Raw genomic sequence first — 21226 nt, forward strand, 5'->3', positions numbered from 1 at the left:
AAAAAAGAGCCGATTCAGACGTTTTCTCACGGGATTGAAGTTGGTGTAAATATAAAACGTGCGGTTGGATTTTTTATTTTTTTTAAACAGACCCGGAGGCGTCAGAATGAAAACTCCGACAACAAACGACGTTATTGATCTGGACCAGGTGAAAGCACCCGAGCCGATCAAGATCACCGTTCCTCCTCCTCCACCAACATCATCTTCTGTCAGGTAACACTGTTATTCACAAGAAGTTACTAATTACTATTATAATTTAATACTTTCAGACACAGATTTTGTTTTGACATATTATAAAAAGAAAACAAGGATTGACTTGTAGGTGCTGTATGTATTACACAAGGGTGTTATGGGTGCTTGAAATCCTGGAAAATGCTTGGATTTTAAGGTTTGAAAAATGCTTAAAAGTGCCTAATATTCAAACTGCACAGTTTTGTAATAAATTGCAATCTAATGTTTGATTAAAGGCCTAAATTTGAAAATGTTATTTACAATTGAAACCAGATGTTTAAAGATAATAAAAGGACATATACACATTTTCTCTCACTGTCTGAAGTTAAATCAGACTTTTTTTTTTCTTATTTTAGGCCAGTTAGAGTTGCTAAAATTATTTCTATTTCCTAAATGAGAGAAAACTTGGCATAAACATTTTTTTTCTTGTTTATTATGTATTTATCATTTAGTTTGAGCAGGAAGTTCATTTACTTTAACATAATTAGTTTGAATTGTTCCAGTTTGATGAATGTTTATTATTCTTAATGGCTAAATGACTTAAAGTTGGTCTTATATTTTATACATTAACATTATTGAAATGAGGTGATTTTCTTTTTTTCTTTCTTTTTTGTTGTTAAATTTGTGATTTGTTCTCGAACTAGTCGTGTGTGTGAGAAAGAGACATTTAATAACATAATTTTCTCTTATATTTTAGTTTAACTACAATACTCTGACAAGACTATTATTGACAGTAATAAATTACGTCATATAATCGTGATTTGAAGCTGTCCTTTTAGTTCATTTGTGTTGTTATATCTGAAGTGTGGTGCTGGGAAACGTAGCTTGAAAAAGGCTTGATTTTTATACAAACCCGGTTTTACACAAAACCGTACTAAGATAGTTAATTACAAAAAGTTACAAATTATTTGTACAGTTATTATGTTCAGCCACAGAAGTGTATTTTGTCATATTTCATCCTGTTTTCCGTCCTCCGCTCGTCTCTTCCTGGTTCCTCAGGCGTCCTCAGGCTGAGAGTTCAGCTCATTCGTCCCGACCCGGCGTTCCCTCACACTGTAGAACCCACATGTGGGTCAGCTCTCGACACGGAGAGCTCTCTGAGTGGGCTCCCTACGCAGGTCTGTCGCTCGGCTCTTTGTGGATCTTTTGTTTACTTTGTGTGTGAAATTGAATCCATCTTTACTCGTGATTCTGCAGGTTTCAGTTCGGAAGACGACGCTCCTGCGCTGAAATACAGGAAGAAGACTTGCATGAATCAGCCTCACCTGCGGTTTGAGATCACCAGCGACGACGGCTTCAGCGTCAAGGCGAACAGCATCGAGGGTAGGACGGGTTCTTCTGCTTTGCTTTACGGTTTAGATGATTAACTGGATTAATAATAATTAATCAATTATTGTAATTGTCCACTAATTTAGTAACTAAGTAACCCTTAGCAGGAGTATACAGACTCGAAAAGACCATTTGCTGAAAGAACAACACAATTATATAGCCAAAACTATAAAAGAAATGCATTTTATTGTAACAATGTGTTATCCTATTATTTTATTTTTATTTTATTTTTCTCTTATCACGGCTAGTTTCTAATAATATTACATCTTTATTCTTGTAGTATGACTTTATTGAATGTCTCTATTTTCATATTGTTATGATTGTATTCTGGTAATATTATGACTTTATCATTTCGACATGAGGTTATTATTATTATTATTATTATTGTTATTATTATTATGACAATTCCCATATTATTTTGACTTACAGTCATACAACTTTATTTACTTGAGATTACGACCTTATTCTTGTAATTTAATTGTTTTTTTTCTTAGCTTGGCCCTAATATTCTGTATTAGAAATGAACATTTCTGTCGGTTCAAAATTCACACATCTGGAGAGTTACAGTTTTGCATTTAAGTAAAAAAACAAAAAAAAAAACAATAAAAACTTTTATCTGTAATTATTTTCTGCCCAGAACTCAACTGACATAGTTTTAACTTCATCTGGTTCAAATTTTGTTAAAAAAAAAAAACAAGAAAAAAACCCAACTTGTTTCTTTTCAGTTATTAATCAATTTATCAAATTATTGAAAGTATTTTTTAGCTGCAGATTCATCCTTTGCTACAAATTATCAAACATATATTACAGCTATGCTATATTTTTGGATTTTATGCAAAAAAAAAAAATTCTTATTTAAAAATTTAGTTATTTGTGCTTATTTGCCTCTTTTAAGGTATTTCAAATATTGCATAAAAAAGGTTTAATAAAAACCCGCAGAATGTGACGAAAGTTTTCAGCCGAATAATTGTCATAATAGTCAATTTAAAAAGTAATCGATAGCTAAAATCCTACTTTATTGGCCAAAAATAAAATGTTGCCAGCACTTTTAATCAAATGTTCTGTTTCTTCCCGCTCAGTGGCGTGGCGCGCCGTGGTCGACGGCGTCCTGGACGCTCGAGCAGACTTCCACCTGAAGCAGCTTCCTCTGGGCGTGATGAGCGGCCAGCGAGTCCTGGGCGTCGTCCATGACGCCGTCATCTTCCTGCTGGAGCAGCTAGAGGGCGCTGCCGACTGCAAGCGGCACCGCTTCCGCTTCCACCGCTGCGACGACGCCGAGGAAGAGCTTCCTCTCAACCCGAGCGGCTGCGCCCGAGCCGAAGTTTACACACGGTGCGCTACGTCAGAAAATCACAAAAACTCACAAATGTAGCAACTTTAATTTAATCTAATTTGGTGAAGGATATCTTGGTAAATCTGAAGGTTAATGATTTTAGTTTTTAGTTTTAAAAGCACATCATTGAGGCTTTAATTTGTCTTTTTGTTTTGTTTTAAAAATTGGCAACTTACCTTGTGTTTATTTTTTGTTTTTCTAACCAGGAAAGCAACGTTTGATATGTTCAACTTCCTGGCTTCGCAGCACAGACCGCTCCCAGAGTTTATCGCCCCCTTTGATGAAGACGACGATGAATTCCCACTTAAAGCCTCCAGGTTAGTTGATTAAATCTCTACTATTCATTAAATATCTGCTATTGATTGGCTTCGACCTCAACTCGTCTTCAACTCGTCTAGACGAGCGACCAGCAGCGAGCTTCCCATGGCGATGAGGTTCAGACACCTGGAGAAAATCTCCAAGGAAGCAGTAGGCGTTTACAGGTAAATGCAGGAGAAATATCTGAATGAGCTTCAGATTCTTTTGGAACACGAGAGAGATCTTTTTCCCATCTTTGCATGGCAGATCTCCGATTCACGGCCGTGGACTTTTCTGCAAGAGGAACATCGATGCTGGAGAGATGGTGATCGAGTACGCCGGCACCGTCATCCGAGCCGTCCTGACCGATAAACGGGAGAAATATTACGACAGCAAGGTGAGTGAGAGCAACTAAAACAAAACATTTTCCTGAACCTGTCCCCTGATGTACTTCCTGGAAAATGTTATTTATAAATAGTAACCGCAGTAATTGGCAGATGTTCAGTTCAAGTAATCGGGTTTAAATTAAATCTCTGAGACAAATTAAAGTCTGACCCTGAGGACTGGGATCAGACTAAGAGATTAAAGCCATAATCTTAGAATAATGATACAATTTTATCAGAAGAAAAAAGTTGTTTTATTGAGACCAAAGCTTTGATAGTTATCAAGATCTGACTTGATTCTTTCTTTGAAACGATCATATTTGTTTGCACCGTTGCAAATCGTTCTACTGATAATAATTTGAGGTTTATGTGTTAAAAGGTAAATTATGATCTGATTTATAAAACCGAAATCAAAGTACAACTTCACAAGATGCTAAATATTCCTCATTTTAATTTTTAAAGTTACAACGCTACTGCTTCTTTCTTCTAAAACTGCAACTATTCTGGATATAGTAAGTTTATTTTTGTGATATTTTAACTTTTTTTCTCTCCTATTAAAACTTTATTAATAGTTTGTGCCTTTGTATCGTATAACTGTATTATTGCATTGCTGCAGCTTTTTTCTGGTGATATTACTTCAAAATTCACACCCCTGGGGAGAATTACAGTTTTGTTGGTTGATTTTATTCATGAGTAAGTGCATCATGAACGTATCTGTGTGTTAAAATTGCCTCACCTCCTGCTGTGATGCAAATAGAAACGGGTCCAGAGAGTAAAGCTGCTGATTGAAGACAGGAAGTTCACCATGTGGAGTGACCGACGGCCGAAAACGTGACGGAACAGAAACTATTTCTTGTCTTTTATGTTTTTTCTTTCTTATGCTAAGGAGGCGATCAGTTCAGCTTGTCTTTATTTTTGTGTCTCATCTTCTTTATAATCGCCTTTGTCTCTGTAATTAAAGCAGACGCTGCCACATTTTGTAGTTTTGGCTGGTGCAGAGTCTGCCGAATTATTAAATCATCATCATTTCCTGTTGCACCGTTAACCACCGACTCCAGCTGATTGGGAATTTCCCCCAAACTCTCGAAGCAACTCTAGACTTTGGATTGCAGTTTCCTTCTTGTTGCACGTGCAACTTCTCCAGCAGCTTGAAAAGTTAAGAGTTGTAGAAAAAATTGATTCTATAGAGAATTGAAATGCATAGTTCCCACAAGTCTGAATCCAAAGTGCTCTGCAAAACAACAAAAAGAAAAATCACAATTAGATTCCCAAAGATTTAGAGATTTAATAAAAAAATATCTACGATTGAGCAGGCAAAACGAAAAATATATACATAAAAAAATCACAATTAGATACTATAGATTTGTAGATTAAATGAAAAATAATTCGTTACAATTGAGCTGGTTAAAAGACTAAGGTAAAAAAAAAATTGAGAAATCACAATTAGATTTTAATTCACTAAGATGCAGATCGGGTCTTAATTTTTGAAATTACAGACTTTCATCACTTGTCGTTTCGCTCCAGGGCATCGGCTGTTACATGTTCCGCATCGACGACTTTGACGTGGTGGACGCCACGATGCAGGGCAACGCCGCCCGCTTCATCAACCACTCGTGCGAGCCGAACTGCTACTCCCGCGTCATCAACGTGGACGGCCGCAAGCACATTGTCATCTTCGCCCTGAGGAAGATCTACCGCGGCGAGGAGCTCACCTACGACTACAAGTTCCCCATCGAGGACGACGACAACAAGCTGCACTGCAACTGCGGCGCCAGGCGGTGCCGCCGATACCTGAACTAGCAACTCTGGTCACGCTCATCACCGCTCTGTAACGAAGAAGCCATCTTCTGTGGAGTTTAATTTATAAACAAATCATGGGTAGTTTGTCTTCTCATGCCTTTCCTGGACAGTTGTAGCGTTTGTTTCACGCCGCGCTCTTTCAAGGTGTCTTTAGCCCAGAGACGGAGCTCACCAGCAGTTGGAAACGGAGCCGTCGGCAGAACGAGGAAGATTCATTCAGCACCTTACTTTGACACGACCTCCTCAGACGGGACACGGCTCCACTTCCAGCCACACCCAAAGCACCTTGTGTACATTGTAGAGCAGCTACATTTTAACTCTTCTCCGGAGAGCAGAGACTTCAATGTTTTAGGTCTTGCTGTTATTTATCCCCAACATATTAGTTTTAATAGTCCTCCATCAGTGCATCCCGCCTGCAGCCAGTTAAATCTTTCTACTTTTATTTGTGTTGATCCAAGTGCTTTTACACCGCTGACATTTTGTTTATCTTTTTGTGTGTGTGTGTGTGTGTGTGTGTGTGTTGCAAGGCTGATGAAGGAGAATTTTCTTGTTGCAGGAGGTGCTGATCCTGCCATGCAGTCCTTTCTAAATCCTTTTGTATATTTGAACAATAAATGTCTAATCAACCAACTAACAGAAGCGTGTTTGGGCTTTTAAACAGCTGGAGGTGGATGAACAGGAAGGACGCCGTTCTCGTCTCGCTCAGGTGTACTACCTCTAAGGTTTTATAGAGTCAAGGTTGTATTTAATGAACCGTTTAATGAACGCCGATTCCTCATTGTTGAATCTTTCAGTGCTAAAAAGCGTGAGCTACTATTATGAACACAAGTTCGCTCTCATTGAGAGACCAGATGAAGTCACTGGTTTGTAATAATTTTTTTGTTTATTGTTGTTTTTTTCTCCTTTATGTTAGGAATTTCAGTTAAATTTCACACATTTCTTTACAGGCGGATTATGGATCCTGTAAATAGTTGTATAAAAAATTTCTAAACCTGTTGCATATTTTTTTACCTTCATTTTTTTTTTTATTTATGTTGAATAAAAATTTGTTCAAAGTTTCTGTTCTATTGTCTGCATTTTGTTCAAGCAATAAATGAATATTTAATTCAATTGCTACTTTGTAGTCCAAATGTTAAATTAACTAAATGTAACTCCTATTGTACATGTTGTCTCCTGTAGCAATCTGCTAAATGTATTACTGAAACATTAATTTTAAATTTACTTAAATGTTGCTGAAATTGTTTTTTTCACTTTGAGCCAAAGCCTGAAATTCCACTGCAGTTTTTCCCTCCAGGATTTTTTAAAAATTTCATTTAAACACGCTGCGTCTGCAGTTTTTAATTTTAGCTTTATTCTTGTGACTGTATTCAAAATGAAAATTGACTACCAAAGAAAATATATTTAATTTTCTTAATCTCCTTTACCTTTACTTGGATCGCAACTTAACATGTTTTGAATATTTCCACAGAAAAACAGATCACCAGGTATTAGTGCTGACAGGACAAATAAATTTATTGATCTGCTTTTATTGTAGCTAAATCAACAATATGCATATTTTTCTGCAAACAAACCTGTTCGAAAGAGTAAAACATTTTTGGGTCCGTTGTATTTGCTTTATTTTCCGGTTTTTAGTTTCTTGGTGGAGAGCAACAACTTCAACATGCTAATACTTGTTTATACTTTATATTGGTTCACAAGTTCAGCTGAACTGCAGACTCATGCATCTCTGTCTGCTGTCCTTGGACAGAGTGGGAACCAGGCTGATATGAAAAGACAAGCAAATAAAAAGTGAATAAACACGCCGTATGCGCTCTGGATGCTTTCCTCAGGCGGCGCTTTGTAAACTTCGCTGTTTCTTGTTTGCAGAGGCGACCTGAACACACAAAAGGAAACACAAGAGAACAAGAAAGCAATAAATATACAGTCCAACATCCTAAAGAAGGTCCAACACAGTTTCTTAGAGACAACATGGCAGCAAATACCACAGGCCAAGTGTGAGCATGTGAGCACCCACAGGTTGTCATAACTTTTTTTTTTTTTTTTGCAAAATAACTTTCTCTAAAATAACAGAAATGAAATATAATCACTTTAGTTTTTATGTAGCACCAAAAAAAAAACATTTCTGAAAATATACAATTTTAATTTTAAAATTTTATAATAATACACAACCGCAAATTGGGTACAAGTCTTCTCCCTTGTTCTTAAATAACTAATTGAAGCCTGATAAAACAAGACATCACTTCTATCATTTACTTGATAATTATCAAAAATACACTGCAAGAACACAAAAACTTGCCAGATGTTTTTTGTTTTGGAGTGTAAAAACACAGACAGAAGCAAACATTATTTTTTTATACAATTAAGTTGTTTGACACATTAAAGCAGCACATACATTTATACATATTAATAAAATTCAAAATATATTTGTCATGGAAAACCTCACCTGTCCAGCAATTCTGTCTAAATCCCTCTGACCTTGAGGAGTAAGTCGACGACCGCTGTAAGATTAATTGTTGAAGATTAGATGCTGATCCCTTTATTGTCATAATTTAAAAAAGTAAATAAATTTCTTAGTCTGGCCCTAATACTCTGTTATTAAGAGTCAACAACTGGACAGAGAATGAGTGAAAAAGCATTCATACTTTGATAAAGATTGGCAAACTATTGATCAAGGTCATATCCAGATTTTCTTTCCTTTCCTTTCCTGTCTCACCCATTGGGGTCTTTCTCCACCATCTTGAGGCCCTCCAGGGCTTGAAGAACCTTCCTTGCTACGTTCCTGGAGCCCACGCTGAAGTGGGCGGGGCATACGCCGTTCCGCTGGCGGCCTCCATAGATCTTGATCATGGCGCCCACTCCCACACCTCCTCGCAGGTAGAGGTGGCGGGCTGTGGATGCTAGGCAGGCGCGAAAAAAATTAAAATAAATATGTACTGGTCATTTCCTGACTAATTTTCTGTCAGCGTGCAAAATAAAGTGAAATTAAACATCAAAGTTTTTAACATTATGTTAAAGCCAGTTTATATCAAATAAATCCTCACATTTAAAATAAAAGCTGGAGAAATAACAGTTGTGATTTCTTTAGTAGTGAGTGAAGAGAAGATGCGTAAATAGTTAACATCACTAATGATTTTCTTTCTGTTTTGCTTATTCTAATCAATTATTTATATTGTTTCTGTTAAGATCTGATTACACACCCCAAAATGCACATTTAAACTAACTTAAACACATCAATGGAGGTCCAAAAGTGCCAAAATTTAAAAATAAAACATATTAAATATTACTTAAATATGGATGGATGGAGTATTTTATTAAAGCTTTCAGTATTTACAGCCATTTCTGGGTGATAAATTTTATTTATTTATTTAAACAAATTGTTGTGTTTTGAATGTTTAAGTTTTATAAAATTTGTTTCTTTTCCACCAATGTCCTCCTTGTCCATAGTTAAGAGGGTGGCCATCTTGTTTGACAACCTTCTATTTATTTGGACTTTGGATTCAGGTCCAAAGTCCAAATAAAATCCTAATGTTACAAGAATACAGTTGTAATATTAAGATAATGAAGTAGTAATTTTATGAGAACTCCAACACAGAAAAGAAGAATAAATTAATCATCCAAAAATCAATTAAGATTGGATCTGGTAGAGAGTGTGGCCCAGTCCAGTTGGAATCCAGTGGATGAACAGTGGTAACCAACCTGCTCTGGTGTAAAACCAGTTGTCATCGCAGGGAGCTAGCTCCTTGTGTCTGGCCAGCTTCACAGTGTCGACCCACTCTGGGACCTTTAGTTTCCCAGATCTGAAATATGTTTGAGCATAATATGGATAAATATTATGTTATGTACTGCATAGATGTGTATTGTTAGGTTAATCAGCAAAGAAACAAAGGGGATGAATGTCCTCAAATATAAATAAAATACTTTATTTATGCTTTACAGTTTACAACAAGAGCATATTTTATGTTTTATTGTAGCTAGATGACCGTTTATTAAGGGGAAATGAGAGCAAAATCAATGATAATTACATGGAAAGCAACTGAGAATTACTAAATCTACTCACAAACAAGACAAAAGACAAAGTGTTTACCATAATGGAGTCCAAAAGATGTATACTAAAGAACAAATAATACAAATTATTTTATTTAATAGTTGAACCATGTCCTTAAAAGTGGCACATTAATAAAATTGAATCAAGTTTCGCCTAACAAAACTATGTTATTGAGAATCAGTGAAGGTTAAATAAACAACATGGATTCTGTACTATACTTTTTAAAAAACAAAACAAAAAAACTGTGTAGATCAAATCATTTCACTAAGTTTGCAGGTTGTTGCAATCTGGTAAGATTCCTTAGACAGAAAACTTTTTAAACTAATTTGAATAATGGACAGAATTTATTGCACTGTTTGATAACTAGAATCAAGTGGAATGTATGTATAAATAAAAATAAAAATAACTTTTTATTTAAGTGCCTTGAGTTGACATGTTGTGAATTTGTGCTATATAAATAAACTGAATTGAATTGGATGAATGAGTAAAATTTTTTGATAATGGAAAAAGAGAATAAATTCTATAAATACAAATTTCTTCAATTTGAAAACAAACCATAGAGAGAAATATTTAGGAAATAATAATAATAATAATAATAATAATAATAATAATAATAATAATAATAATAATAATAATAATAATAATAATAATAATAATAATAATAATAGTGAAGAATGTGTTTATTTAAAAATATATTTTTTATATTCCCTCCCTCATTTATAAACAAAGAAACAAACATCCCATAATATTTGTTATGTCATTAGAGTTAGCATACGTCAGACTGGGTGACGGACTGGCAGTTAGTGACAGAAAGTTTGGCTTTACGCTTTGTTTTACTTACTTTTTAAGGAAGGCTGACAATGCCTTTACAAACTCCTGCTGGTTGACATCTTTCACCGTCACGCTGGGCATCTAGAAAAAGAAAATGGAGACAAAAGTGAGCTAATAAAATTATTTTAACATTAGAAACCTGTCGCGGCTGGGATGTGGCGCGTGCCGCAGCCGTTGGAAACGGTCCTCTTGCTAACCACTAGCTTAACGTAGCTAAAGAGAAGCTTCTGTCTATATACGTTTTGTAAGTAATTATTTTACGCCAAGAATCATACTTTTATGATATAGTTTATAGACGTCAGTAGGGCTCTCCAGTCTGAAGGTGTCCCCGTTTAGTCGACGCTAACGCAGCGGAGCATCTGAAGGAAATGATGCTGATGATGAAGGATGGAGGAAAACTGTCCGCATAAGAAAAGGATGACACCATGGGTGCATTCAACACACCTTCAGGCTTTAATTTTACTCTTAACCTCTATTTTTAAACCACCTTAAGGGTAATTGGGTATTTCTCTTTATTCATGTGTGAATTATTGTGATAAAACTGATTAAAAATAATGACCTTTAAACAAGCTATTACGTACAAAAAATATCAAGTAATTCCGGTTGTATTCCAACAGAGGGCAGTGTTGTGTCTTTTCTCTTATTTTTTTTCCTCCAACAGATTCGAGAGCTCTTTTGAGGACTGCGGTACAGACGGCAACAGAGGAGAAGTCGTCTGAGTGAGGAAGACAACACAAGAGGGTCAGTAACTCTATAATATTTGTAATAAAAGTTACTATTCCAGTCCGGAAATACATTTGCTATGTTGTACTAGCATGTTGAAGGGAGCTACACTTCCTTTTAGGGGTGATTGAATAGCAGTTTGTGTGTTTTTGTTGCAAAAAGACAGCTTACAGCAAATTATTTTCAGTTTTAAAGCATAAGAGGGGCTTAGTATTTTAAAGAAGATAAATCTTTTCTCATTTGGTACTGTTTGCTTTGATCAGTGGCCATTTATTGGGACTGAGACTAAGTCACAGGCCTCCCTTTGCCAGGATGAATGCTACCCTTCAAAAACAAAGAAATAAGCACTGAGTGTTTCTAGAGAGTTTTGTCATTACAAATGTCATACCTAATTCACATTTTTGAGAAAATACAGCATACACAAACCCATCCAATCAAACTTCTAGGTTTTAGCTCTTTTTCTTTGCAACCACTCCTTTTTTTCTTTTCCTTTACTTTTTTACTTATATTACCGTCTTCATAATATGTCTAAGTTAAAATCATTGGATTATTTACCAACCTTCAGGTTTATTAAGTTTGTATGTGATACTAAACAGCACCTAAAAATGTGCATTGAACAGACTTTAGCCCTGCTTTCAATACTGTGAGAGCACCTGCCTTACATCTCTGAGTTTATATAATATGCCTTGTGTAAGTTTATATCTTTAGTTGCAATTTGTATGCTTTGGTACACGGAAATTATTGTGCAAAGATGAGATAAACAGCTTTGCACACAAACAAAAACTAAGGAGGAATAACTAATGTGCTGATTAAAATTAATTGTGCTCAAATTACAATAATATGTGATTAAAATATATATTGGTTTAAGATGAGATAATTGTGTGTATTTTTGCTATTTGGGATTTTAGAGTAGCTTGTAGAATATTTTTCCATTTTGTTAATAAATGTATACATGGAAAAGTAAGTAAAAGTTAATAGTTGCGATTACTGTTGTTTCTACTGTATAATTAGAAACAACAAGAAAGAAATTAATTTCTTTGGTGATATAATACACATATTGGCAAAACTAAAAAATATTTACCCAAAAATGTATTTATTTTCTGCATATATACCCTTTCAATTAGTAGGATTATAATCTAATAATGAGAGGTCAATTTTGTTAATTTGTTTATTTAACAGGAGTAGAGCAATTTAATAAGCAGCTTAGTAAATGTGCAAGAGTTTGCCAAAAGTTTAGCTTTTTGCTGTATTTACAAAAGTGTCACAAAGTTCCCCTAAAATCTTTATTCAAACAAATAAACAACAAAAACAACACATACTATAAGCACAATTTTCACAAATCATAATCAAGCACCATTTAAAACCATAACCTATCTCAGACTGGCAAAAAGATCAATTTGAATGGATTGTTTGCAACCTGAAAACTAATTCAGGTCAAATATACTTTAATATAACTACAATAATGAAACAACGAAGGTTTCGAAGTGGTCAGATTAGCATCTAAAATACTAAGAGCTTTAGTAATAAAAACTGTAAATGTCAGGATCCTCTGTGAGCTAGAACAAGTTTTTTATGTTGTAGCTGCAAAAGGATGAGGCATCGAGGCATAAAGTCTTTCAAAGTGACAGTTTTTAAAGGATATAATATATGTCTATATATGTTAATGTTAATTTTAGCATTTAAAATAATAATGTGGCAGCCGTTCATTCCTGATAACATCTGAAATGTGGGGCGAGTGTTTTCGGCTCGAACAGCTCTGACCTGCTGTTCAGCCTCTTACAGCCGTTTCTGTGCCAGTCCAGCGACGGCACACACTGCAACGTCTAGGCTTCACTTACTGAAACATCTCCTCCAAGATTTAAGAAAACAAAGGGCTAACAGTTTTTTTTAGTTTTTTTTTTTTACATTTTCGTAAGTAAATATAAACAGAACAAACACAGAAAGCTCCCCTCTGCGTTTCTTTCACATTATCTCTTGAAGTAGCCCAGATATCACCTTCATCCATCCATAACAAGATGACAAAATGACAGGAGTGTGTTGGGGTGCACTTTGCTAGATATAGTGCAGTTTTTTTATTATTTGTGCCTAACACATTTTCAAACATATTTTTTGATTTCTTTGGTTAGTTGATAACATTTCATGTAAGTTGTCTCAGTTTTGAAGGGTTTTGAACTGAATCCTCAATCAAAGAATAGCAACAGATGTATCATATAAGTTATAGTTTGTGGAAACTGCTGCTTTTATCACTGCTGCACAGACTCTTTTTACACAATGGAAATAGCAAAATAAACCAAGTAGAGGAGAAAACAGTACTTTACATCACTGTACATCTTGTGTCCATTAATGTTTAGTTGAAAAGCAACAGATACCTTCAGTACCTTCCTGCTCTATATTTAAAAATATGCAACATAATTTAGCTATGCTACATTTCTCATTGCATTCATTGTATTTATTTTTTGTCCGATAAATCTGCAATGCATAAAAATTTTCATACCTTCTGTAAGAATAGCAAGAAGTCTAGTGCTATATTCTGTTTTATAAATGAAAAATATATTCTGTTATTAATGTACAAATATTTAAAAATTGTAACCAATCAAAACTGAAATAATAAATTGAACAAAGTCCATTTTTAAATATTGAATAGAGATAATTTAGCTTAATATGGAAAATGTGCTTCATGAATAAATCTGGGCTTCAGTTTTCTACGCTGTAAAATAAATTTACAAAAATGTATTTTTATGACCTTGGTAGTTTCTTAAAGACAAACATTGAACCAGAAATTAAACTGCAATTTCTTTTTTTTAGCTAATAGTGTGCAACCTCATATATTTCTCTGGGATATTTCAACAGACTGGTGTAAAAAAATGAATAAATAAGGCAACAAAACATTTTAACACAAAATAAATTATACATAAAAATAACTCCAACAATATTTATAGAATAACCTTAACAGAAGGCAGCTTGAGGCGGAAACTGTGGAACAAACTTATGGTTCTGCTTCTGATGTTATGGTTCCATATTTTTTATAGAAATAATTCAAAAAGTTTATGGAGAACGTGTGAGGAGTGTTTGACAATATTCAGAGCCATGTATCTGCAACAAACCTCCCAGCTCCCCTTGCTATCTTCTGCCATTGTGATATTGAACATGATTGACTTCTAACATTTTTTCTAGGTATTAATATAAAATTTTATGTCTTTTTTTCCAGAAGCTAATGTAGTGAAAACTTGATATGATGACACAAAATGACTAAAAATATAATGTCAGCAAAGGCAACTAATGAGATAAAATCTTAAAGAGAAAAGTTAGGCTTTCAAAACTGTTAAAATTGTTATTAATATGGTTTATAGTCTTTTGAATAAGATAGCAGAGAAAGTCTCAGAGTGCCTGGAGATTTCTGGGAGTAATGTAGTTCTCCCAGTCCCTACCTGTTGCTGTGCACTGCTGCTGAGCTGGCTGAATGAAAGCAATTAGACAATGTAAGTGTTTAAAAATACAACCAGCTGTGAAACACATAAACAATCCGTGTGCTAAAACCTATAACATGCCACCCTTCACTCTTGTCATATAAAAAGCAAAATTGCAAAAAAACTGAAATATTTTGTCCAATTAATGTTTTCAAAATTTAACAGCTGTCTATTCCTTTTATAACTGTATATGTATCAAAACCAAAATAGCAGACTATACATATTTGAATAGTTAAAATGTTAAACTATTTTTGCAGCAGTTTGAATAATTATTATTTTTCTGATTGAGATTTAGACAGTTACATTAATTTACACATTTTTGCTTAAATTTTTGGTGGAAATACTGTGATTTAATGACACCTCTGTGTCTTTACTCAAGGTTGTTTCACAGTCAGAATCTCATACATATTTTTTTTTTACTTTCTGATTAAGCAAACACTGTTATATCTTCAAATAAAGAGAATAAACACCCATTAAAGCATTAGGGGTGGGCATTTATCATATTGTTTATTATTAATTATTTTGATACATTTCTTGTTATAAGAATTTTGATTTTTGTTGCCACAATAAATCCAATTAAAAGCAGCAAAAGCCCCTAAAACTGTCTGTACTGTTGATTTACTACTATTGCTTGTTCAACGAGAGTATCAATAAATATCCGTACATTTGAAAATATGATTAAATGCAGTTCTTGCGAGCAGTTTACTGATATAATTAACACTTCTTTATATGACTGTTGACCTAAATAACTTTAGTATTTGTATTTGTGGGATTATTAATGCTCTGTCATAAAGTCACAGCAATACAGTTACTTAAAAAAGGAAGTAATAAATAGTTCTTATCATCACTTTTATTGTTATCACAATAGTACTGCATAGTAAATATTGTGATAAAATCTCCTATAAAGGACATTTTTCCTGCAAAGTTTCTGCCTAGTTTTGAGTAGTTTAAGCAGATTTTACAGCCTTGCACGATGTGCTGAAGGCATTTCAGTCGTTCCTTTGTAAATGCAACATATTAGATTTCTGTTATCAGTACGCAAATAACTGCAACTAAATCAAACGTCGGATGAACATGCATACGAACGTGAAGACATGTTCACATGCAGGACACACACCCATAAACACACTCCGTGCTCTCTGTGTCAGCCCGTCTAAGCTTCTTCCCCTCCCCCCTCTCTCTCAGCTCAACATCTCTCTCCCCTTTTTGTCCCCCTCGCCCTCTCCTTTTCCCTCCCCTCGCGCTCTCCTGCCTGCTAGCACTATTTCAAGCCTCTGCCGAGGAATGAGGGAGGGCGAGCGAGGCAGAGACACACAGATGCGCAGTTAGAGAGAGGGAGAGCAGAGGGGAGGGGAAAGCAGACAGGATTTAGAGTTCAAGTGCACGTGCAGAAAATAGGGTGAATAGAGGCAAGCCGGAGCAGAAAGGAAAGCAGGAACAGGAACGGCAGGAACTAGAGACGGAGCCCACACCGACTCCTTCGAAAATGGGCAGGTATAAAAGAAAAGCACAAAAGATTTATTTGTGTGTGTAAAAAAATATATACATAAATATATATTTTTCTACTCCTTTCCCCCTATTTCTCTGGGTCCTCTCCAGACTGCCACACTCCTCCTCTATCCCTCCCTATTGGATATTTCTCCATTAACCTCCAGTCTCTCTCCTTTCTCTCTGGCTCTCCATTCTCTCCCCTCCCACCTCTTCACACATGCACACGCCCCGAACTCCTTCCCACTCATTTCCCTCACGCGCCCTTACTATCCACTTTCACTGGAGACCAACTGCAATCCGCTTAGGGTTTTTTTTCTCCTCTTCCTTTTACTTTTCTTTCCGCATGCCGTTATTTCCCTTCAGTTATCCCTTCATGTACGGAGGCACCCTCCTCTCAGACGCCGCACTCTTACTATGTGTGGCGCCCCTGAAAAAAATGTAGGCCGTGGATTGTCCCCGCATTAGACTGCATGCCACAAACCGCTTGTCCTATCCTGTCAACATTTTTTATTTTTTATTTTTTTGCTTCTCTTCTGCAGTATTTTTTTTTTTGTTCGGAAATCGCTTTCTGTGCAGTAATCTTTTTCTAAAGTCGTGTGTGCATTGAAAAGCGGAAGCTGGGAGTTGAAGAAAGGAAAATCGTGTGTGTGGACATGTGAAGAAGATAGAGGAAAAAAAAAAAAGAGAAAGAATGAGGGGGAAATGGAGAGCATGGTCTGCGGTAGAAAGCGTGAAGGACTGGGAAAGAGAGAAAGAGTATCAGTACTGGCAAGAAAAACAGGAGGAGGAAGAGAGGAACGAGAGGACCGTAAAGGGGGGATTGACTCAGGAAGGAGTGACGGCCGGATAGGAATTAGTAAAATAAAAAAATAAAAATAAAAAAGAGGGGAAATAACTCCTGAATTAGAAGAAACTGGATGTTTCCTCAAACTCAGACTTTCACTCTCTGGTTTTTCGTCATCACTTCCCCGATCTTTCCTCTCATTCATTCGTAAGTATGCAGCATGTACCTGTCCTTTTCCTCTCCATTCTTAAATACTTTATCCCTTCTCACTCTCCTGATTTTTGTAGTCGTTTGTAAAAAAAACCCAAAATCCTGTAAGTTGCCTCTCCTCCTCCATCCGTCCATCTATCCCTCGCTCTTTTTCCTCCTTCAGCTCACTCTGTATCTTGAGTCTTTGCTCGTTCTCTCCCCTCCAAACACACACCTCTGTTCATAGTCAGCAGAGCGCTGTGTTCTCCGAATACACCCGGTTTCAGAGGGGCCCATGAATGGGAGGCTAGCTCATGGAGGATTCGGGGTACATGCATTTGTATCAGTCATGTGTATTTTTGTGTCTGTGCATGTGTGTTAATATGCCGTGGTGTGATTTGGAGTTAATGGAGCCGGCAGTGTCAGAGGTTCCTCCCTCTGACGCATGCGTGGATCCACAGAGCCGTCCTTCATATTTCAGGATTTATTGGGCTGTGTTGTTATTGATGAAATGCACTGAAAGGAGACATGAGGTCTTATATTTCCGAGAGAGAAACATTTAATAGTTACCTCAGAGTTTTAGTCACTGTTCCAATATTTTGTGGGTTTTTTTCTCACCAAACGTCCATCCATTCATCCTGGTATCATCAACCTATCCATGTATCGCTTCATGTGATTCACCATTAACGTGGAAATTTTATGATCGATTTGTTCCAGGTTATTTTTATTAAATATGTCTCTAAGGGAGTGACTCTACAATTGCATCTAAGTGCAATTAAAATGAGCCTTTATGTTGCTTAGATATTGTAAAAACAAATGATCTTTTTATGGTAAAAAAAAGTCCAATATTTCTGCCTCAGAAATCTGAAGGCGTCTTTTTCCCTTCTGGGTTTTTTTTCTTCTCATCTCCTCCGTTATTCATCTCTGTGCTCTGCCTCCTCTTTTATTTACACAACCAGGTGTTATCTCTGCGCAGCGATATTTTCTAACTCTACCATCGCTCTTTGTCATTGTTCTGAGCGGAGGACATCCACGTGTTGTCCTCGTTGTTTAAGGGCATTCAAATCTTGAACATGCCATTGTTGTTTTTTTTCTCCCCTAGTTAAGGTATTTAATCATCATAACTTGAATCATAAAAGCACGTTCTTCTAAAATTACTTTGGATCAAAAGCATTCGAGTCATTTTTCTCTTTCCAGGAGATGAAAAAAACGATGCCAATATCGTTAGGTAACAGTTACTGCCCTACTTAAATGATGATTGTCGGTGTAAGGAGATTCGATTCTTATGCTTTCATTTAATTAATACACAGTTATATGAGCTTTGTAGGCAGAAGGCAGCTCTTCAATTTATGGGAGCTTTTCTTTAATCGCATCCTTAGGTCAGACTTCATTCTCATGTCAGCAAAACTCAAAACTCATGTTCAGAGAGATCAATCTTCCTTCAAAGCATCGAAATGCTGGTATTAGTTTCTAAATCTCAAATTTGTGTCTGCGTTTCTTTGCTCTATTCGATTACACATCCGAGGGAACTTAATGCTTCTAACCGTATAGTGGGACCCCCAGGTTATGAAATGTTACTCAGACAGGCCTGGTGTTATGTAATCTTACATAACCAAGGCGGCAGCTCAGCAGGCTCGTGATCTGAGCCTCTGGAGGAGAAGCTATATGGGTCTGCTTATGGTATGAACTCGCTGACAGGGTCAACACACTCTTGAATACCTGGAACTTAAAGGGGAAGAAACCTCAACGCGATACTGCAGCATCTCTAAAAAAAAATGGAGGAACTAGCTCCTCCATTCCTGCTTAAGCTTTGCAAGTCCGTTTGTTTTCATCATTAATATATACTCAAATTGTATTATTTTAAAGAAATCTGCTTTTTCATAACCTTTGTTTCTGCAGATGTACAAGAGACTGCAACGCCGGTTTGGTCCCATGTTTCTATAGCAGTTTTCTACGAGTCTAGTGTGTTTCTCATTCATAATTGATGACATCCAACCGCAGCATACATTAACGGATTGAACAGACCTCAGGAATTCCCATGCAAACTGTGATTGTGCATCGCAGGTCTGACTTTAAGCTGCTCAGTTTGGGTTCTCATAGCTCAATAAGAATAACTAAAATGTGCTGCAGTAACTAAAAGGACAGGCTGTTGTTCGAATGAAGGTGTGGGCTGTGTATCAATGGGACCACTAATGCCATTGATGTTTTGAAAATCATAGTACATATGTATAAACAGTGCTGTACAAAAGTTTTCAACCCCTTTCTTTTTTTTTTTATGTTGTTTGTCATTGAGATTTTTTGAGATAGAACAACACAAGGTAGATCATAATTATCACATTCAATGTTCTTTTCCAAATGAAAATCTGAAAAGTGTGGCATGCATGTGTAAAAAGCCCCTTAGTAGCTAGATTTTGCTTTAATTGCAGCTGTAAGTCTTTCGGGTGACCTTTTTACCATCTTGACACATCTAGAGACTAAAATGTTCAACTTTCATGTCTGCTTTATTAGGTCAGAACTTTGACTAGGTCACATGAATATGCTTTGGTCACTGAAGCTGTATTTCTTCAGTGAACCTCCACTCTGGCCTCAAATCTTTTGTCGCATCAAACATGTTTCCCTCTAGGATCCTCACATCAGCTTCGACCAACTTCCCTGTGGAAGCTGAAGGAAAGCATCACCCCACAGTGTTTCAAGTATTCAGGATGATGTGCGAATTTTGGTGTCAAATTGCAAACTTTTTGCAGCGAGATTTCAACAATTTTAATTTTTTTCATATGATTCTTTGCTTGTTAAAGGTTCCATTTTTGGCAAATCTGGTTTTTACCGGGTTTTTTTGTAACAAACCTTTGAGGCCGTCACAGAACCGTTTCATTAAAGTACGCACAGCTGGACTGTGTTTTACTATTTAGGTGTCCTCTCAAAGCAATTGAAGAAAAGTCACTATTTTCTATTGGTTTTCTACATAAAACCCCAATAAAGTGCATTTAAAATTTGTGATTTTGATGTGATAAAATAAAAATTTTGTGAATTTTTGTACAAAACAATAAAAAAAAATCACAAAATATAAGATGATGTAATATGTTTCTATTTCAGGTTGAATTTAAGATGACGTGGACTCTTGGCATGCTTTATATAAGGTAGATATATATAGATATATTACTTTTTTTAAGAATATGTATGGAGAATTGCTATTTTGTGTCAATCTTTCACACAAAGTCCTGATAAAATACATTGAACTTTGTAATATTAATGTGACAAATTATTAACAAAATGGCACTGTACAGTCATTAATGTGGATAAAATAGTCTTTAATATAATATATCTCTGTATTTCAGATTGAATTTAAGATGACTTGGACTCTTGGACATATTTTATACAAGGTAAGGCTATACAAGTTGCTCTAATTTCTCAAAGAATATAATTTACTTATTTATTATCCCAGCTGAGTGGATGCGTTTAGCAAGGTTCAGTGAATTCAAGTGGGTTTTTTTTAAACAGAGTTTTGCCTGATAGCACTCAACAGACTAGAAGCCTTGGTCAGCCGTTTTAGTCTGTGGCGTGATCGAAATGTCAATGCACCATCAGCATAATTCAATTACTCTGCCCTGAGTCATTCTGTCATGATTAACCTAACAGATATGTGCTAACCATGGGCCAGTCTGAGAGCAACAAACAGGGAAGCTTTCTGTTTCACAGCATGCCTGTTGGAGTCAGTCCGGCACAATACTGTAGATTATGACTTATGTTGGTTAGCAACAAGTGGAAAGGTCATCAGGTGGTCACGTCCCGATTATCAGATGTTGCTGAAAAGTGAGAGACTGCGGGCATAAAGCCGGGCCTGTGGTTTAGCCTTGAAGCTAGTTTTGGAGATGGCCTCACATTACATTTCTGTCTTTGTGCTAATGTCACCCCATACCCCCCGACCAGCAGCACCAGAATAAGAGCTACATTCTGCCTCTGCCGTACAATTGAGCCCTTCTTGGCCTGATATTTTCACAATGTTTTTGCACGGCCCCTTCGTACACATGTGCACACGGCTCTCTGCGAGCAGCGGGGGCTGTTGATTCAGCAGGTCAAGCTGCTCACCTGATGCTTCAAATCTTGTGGAAGGTATTTGCTTAGAGATTTGTAGAACTTCCACTGTAAATATACTCCAGGTCACCAGTTAGATTTTCAAATACATTTCTCAGCGCCCACTCAGAGCTGCTACTGTTGATTATAAAAATGCACAGCTATTCCAGAAGGTTTGAAGGCATTATTTATGGGTCAGTCATTGCAGTACAGTATGGCAGTGTTGCATGGGTTAACATCTGACCAGAGGAA

General features: G+C 36.2%; 2 protein-coding genes and 1 long non-coding RNA gene across 7 annotated transcripts in view; 2 read left to right on the plus strand and 1 right to left on the minus strand.

Moving 5' to 3' along the window:
- The window catches only part of kmt2ba (lysine (K)-specific methyltransferase 2Ba), a 43513-nt gene extending 37082 nt beyond the window's left edge, over positions 1 to 6431 (plus strand). For both annotated transcript variants that reach the window (XM_044137545.1, XM_044137546.1), the window contains exons 29-36: positions 91 to 213; positions 1231 to 1349; positions 1429 to 1554; positions 2640 to 2892; positions 3100 to 3210; positions 3292 to 3375; positions 3458 to 3587; positions 5098 to 6431. In XM_044137545.1, the coding sequence (XP_043993480.1) occupies positions 91 to 213; positions 1231 to 1349; positions 1429 to 1554; positions 2640 to 2892; positions 3100 to 3210; positions 3292 to 3375; positions 3458 to 3587; positions 5098 to 5373 (1222 nt within the window). In that variant the 3' untranslated portion in view covers positions 5374 to 6431. The remainder of the gene's footprint in view (positions 1 to 90; positions 214 to 1230; positions 1350 to 1428; positions 1555 to 2639; positions 2893 to 3099; positions 3211 to 3291; positions 3376 to 3457; positions 3588 to 5097) is intronic.
- A 436-nt stretch (positions 6432 to 6867) lies between these two features.
- LOC122843094 (40S ribosomal protein S19) lies at positions 6868 to 10699 on the minus strand. Of its 2 annotated transcripts, XM_044137598.1 has the most exons (6): positions 10525 to 10691; positions 10260 to 10330; positions 9070 to 9170; positions 8087 to 8270; positions 7817 to 7871; positions 6868 to 7246 (listed from the first exon to the last, which is right to left on the minus strand). In XM_044137598.1, the coding sequence occupies exons 2-6, from the start codon at positions 10328 to 10330 to the stop codon at positions 7199 to 7201; spliced, it is 459 nt and encodes a 152-aa protein (XP_043993533.1). In that variant the 5' UTR covers positions 10525 to 10691; the 3' UTR covers positions 6868 to 7198. The 2 variants fall into 2 exon arrangements, with proteins under 2 accessions (XP_043993533.1, XP_043993532.1); XM_044137597.1 differs by lacking the exon at positions 7817 to 7871 and having other exon boundaries at positions 10525 to 10699.
- Positions 10184 to 21226, plus strand: part of LOC122843099 — a 35446-nt gene continuing 24403 nt past the window's right edge. For 2 of the 3 annotated variants that reach the window (XR_006372665.1, XR_006372664.1), the window contains exons 1-4: positions 10184 to 10355; positions 10911 to 10990; positions 19997 to 20040; positions 20239 to 20283. This is a non-coding gene — a long non-coding RNA (uncharacterized LOC122843099). Of the gene's footprint in view, positions 10356 to 10396; positions 10494 to 10910; positions 10991 to 19996; positions 20041 to 20238; positions 20284 to 21226 lie in introns of those variants that run through there. The other variant, XR_006372666.1, reaches the window with a different exon arrangement.

The sequence above is a fragment of the Gambusia affinis genome, linkage group LG14 (genome assembly GCF_019740435.1).
Source record: "Gambusia affinis linkage group LG14, SWU_Gaff_1.0, whole genome shotgun sequence".
Lineage (NCBI taxonomy): Eukaryota > Metazoa > Chordata > Actinopteri > Cyprinodontiformes > Poeciliidae > Gambusia > Gambusia affinis.